Source organism: Borostomias antarcticus (genome assembly GCF_949987555.1).
Source record: "Borostomias antarcticus genome assembly, chromosome: 5".
Classification (NCBI taxonomy): domain Eukaryota; kingdom Metazoa; phylum Chordata; class Actinopteri; order Stomiiformes; family Stomiidae; genus Borostomias; species Borostomias antarcticus.
The window spans coordinates 31,247,872-31,251,538 of record NC_140238.1 but is presented as its reverse complement, the minus strand read 5'-3'; the positions used below and the strand labels follow the sequence as shown (position 1 = coordinate 31,251,538).

The following is a 3,667-nucleotide window of genomic DNA, read 5'->3' as shown; positions in this document are numbered from 1 at the left end:
ACGGAGTCCCTCCCTCCGCTCGCCGGAGCCATCGTATCACAACTCAGGGTGGGGCGCCACCCACACGCAGCCCCCCCCGCCTGCTCCTGCACCGAATGTGTCACCCAGCCAAGCTGTGGGCCGTCACCTTGCGCCAGGTCGATTGTGTGAGCTCGCCCACTTCCTGTTTTCTCACAGCTCTCTCAGCGTCTAGCACCCGCCCATGTTGTGAGAAAGGCAGCGCCCCCCCAAACACAAAGTCCTCCACCCTGAGACACACTTCCTCACCGGCTCCACGAATGCTTCGAACTCAGGCCAGGGGTCACGTGAATCAGTGCCCCCCCCCCCCCCTGCCCCCCCCGGGGCGCCAGCCCACCGACGGTTCCACCAATGGGCCGGCGTCGTTTAGACCGATTGTTTACCTCTCGGATTGTGTCTCTGGTAGCAGGTCTTTCTCCCTTTCACACTCTCTCTTTCAGAGACAGGCTGTGCGGAGTCACACACATACACGTGTACACGCACACACACTCGCATGCACACACACACACACACACACACACGTGTACACGCGCACACACACACTCGCATGCACGCACACGCACACACATGCGCACAGACAAAACGTCTAGTTGCTTTTAAACCGAACAAAGGAGCATTTGTGTATATTACTACTATGGAAGTAGTACTTTCTTGACCCGCAGGGGGAAATCAAACAATCTCTCTGTGCAATCATGTGCTCTGTGTTATCAGTAAAAAGAAAACGTGTTGCTACCTGCACTTTGAAAAACACTGAGGAACACGGGGTCCGAGATACGAAAAACAGAAAGAGACAACAGAAAAGAGGAAGAGAGAGAGGAATGAAGAAAGGAGAGAAAGAGAGAGAGAGAGAGAGAGAGAAGTAAGATAGAAAGAGAGAAAGTTCAGTTGGAGCTGCTCATTGGGAAATGTTATCATCTCTGTGCCCAGACCCTGGCCTGCATAGCTTCTCTAATCAGTTTCAAGTGTCTCTCTCATACAGACACAAACATATTAAACTGGGTGATCTATTTATACCATTCAGACGATAAGAAACTGGACTAATACTGGATATCAGCCAAAGCAGAACTAGGCCTCTAATATGTTTGACATGTGAGAGATACCGTAGCAAAAACTTGTAATAGAAAAAGTATGCGTATCTAAAGTACAACATAAGTCAATAACAGAACCGTCCTGCACATGCCAATTCAGTGGCAGTGGGTGGCTGCCACAAAATGGTGTCACAAACAGGCAGAGCCCACACACACACACACACACAGACCCTCAATCTCCCGGCTCTGCAAATGTGCACACAAACACACAGGCAGGAAGAGAAAGAACGTGAAGAGGGATGGAGTGGACAGAGGCGAGAATATGATACGGAGAGAACTAATGATCAGCCAAATCCCATTGTTCTAGAAGGATCCATTAGATCTCTCAGCTTTGGCCATTAGGTCACCATTAACAACAGCAACACATCTTTACAGACCACCCACTTTTAAGTGGCAGAGACAAAATGGAGTTGGACTAATAGTAACTCATAGTTAATAATAGTTGGACTAATAGAGAGCACTCATTGTAGTTTTTCGCCGTGTGTCAGGCAGTGAGGGACTGTGTCACGGCTGCTGATCGGGAGGTTTTCACCCAGATCTGGACGGGTTCTCACACAGAACCAGAGGATCACGCAGAACCAGAGGATCACGCAGAACCAGAGGATCACGCAGAACCAGAGGATCACGCAGAACCAGAGGATCACACAGAACCAGAGGATCACGCAGAACCAGAGGATCACGCAGTCAGAGGTTCACTCTTCAGTGTAAAGCGATTATGACGCAACCGAAGTGTGCTAGTTAAAGCTGCCCTCTTAATGAACACGCATGAGGAAACACCAAACAACAACATCGCGAAGGCCTGTTCGCTCACACACTATCCACGGAAACGTGGCTAATTAAATCTGAAATATGGGAATTGCATATTGATATTGTTCTGATAATTAGAAAAACAATGACGTCATTAGGGGCTCTCAATAGCTGTCTGAGACCATTACAGCCAAATGCCTCAACTAAGCAGCACACCTGTTGCTGAAGCATGGCCCTATAAGATAGTTCATTACATTTACCGAGAATACTCACCATGGACATTGGAGCATAAATATAGCCTATTGTACTGTAACAATGTGATGAATTGTGTAAATCGACAGTATAAGGAATAGGCCGTATTAAAGGCTATTAAATTAAACCCCTCTCGGGCAACTTCGAAGCGACCCCCCTTGAAATTGTTGATCAGACTAACGTTAGGTTACAGGAACGTGAACACAAGGCCAAGACAGTTCACACAATCGCGGGGCCACTGAGTTACGATACGGGCTGACTAACCGGACGACTCGACACCTACGAATGATCACGTTCAAAAAACAAAACCGTGACACGATCGAGTGATCGAATACAAGGTAACTCTGGATAGTCTAAATCACAGGAATATTTACAAACACTTACCGACACCGTCTTCCGACTTCAACACCATTCTGTCTGTTCTCCGGTACTCCAAAAGAAGATATACGTCTTATTCTTTGATATTACCTTGTAGATCCGCAATCAATATTAGGCTAATAAGTGGATTAACTTTAACTTTAGGCTATGTACCGGAATGACGAGCGTAATGCTCCACCGGAAGGCTTGCGGTGCGTAGGAAGGCTGTTCTCTACAGCTCAAGGGAGTGGTTTCGAGGAGTTTAACCAGCCAATCTTTTCTCAGCAGCGAACCCGAGTCGTGAAGGCAAGCAAATGGGCCGGGCAGATGACGCGGCCGCCCCTGTGGCTCTTTGATTCCGCCCTGTTGCCCAAGGCCGCGCTTGGGTTCAGTTTCACACACGCACACACACACGCGCGCACGCACACACACACACACACACACACACACACACACACACCCTGTTGTTGGAGAGAAACGCAGCAGAATTGGGCGGGGGCAGGGAAAGTGACTGACACACACAGATAGCGCACTAGACTGTACACTGCTGATCTGTGCAATATTCCTGAAGCACTCACATCCGTAGATAGATAATACACATATTGCATTACAGTATTAAATATAAAACATACTTGAACAATATATAGGCCTTTGGTTGTCTGAGGCTTTGAAGAAAGAACAGCAAGCTAAAGTATCCAGCTCCTCTAGACAAGGTCACCTTGAGCAGCTAAATAGTGATGCACAGACCCAGCTGTAGCTCAGTTGGTAGAGAGGGTCGTTCAGTGGTTCGAATCCCAGCTCCGACTGTCCACATGTCGAAGTGTCTTTGAGCAAGTCACCTAACCCCAAATTGCTCCCAATGAGCAGGTTAGCACCTTGCATGGCAGCTACCGCCATTGGTGTGTGAATGTGTGTGTGAATGGGTGAATGAGAGGCCATTGTAAAGCGCTTTGAGTGCCGCTAAGGTGGAAAAGCGCTATATAAGTGCAGTCCATTTACCATTAGAGAAGGAACATAGTTTCACACTCAAGCAAGTTAGCAGCCAACAATAACTCTAGTACTCCGCCTAACTGGTTCTGCCATTGGGTTGCACAAGAGCCGTTTCAACACGGGCGTGTTCTCCCTGCTGACATCAGCTATTAGTTACTGGAGGAGGAAGGAGTGGCCTGGTTGTCCCTATCTACTGTTGTTCACTCTGTTCGGAG

The 3,667-nt window shown here is 48.2% G+C and overlaps 1 protein-coding gene across 1 annotated transcript in view; it reads right to left on the bottom strand.

Annotated features, from left to right (window-relative positions):
* cyth1a (cytohesin 1a) overlaps positions 1–2,673 on the bottom strand; it is a 33,734-nt gene extending 31,061 nt beyond the window's left edge. Inside the window, exon 1 of the mRNA XM_084438243.1 lies at positions 2,490–2,673. Within this exon, the coding sequence (XP_084294369.1) occupies positions 2,490–2,517 (28 nt within the window). The 5' untranslated portion in view covers positions 2,518–2,673. The remainder of the gene's footprint in view (positions 1–2,489) is intronic.
* Positions 2,674–3,667: the final 994 nt, after the last annotated feature.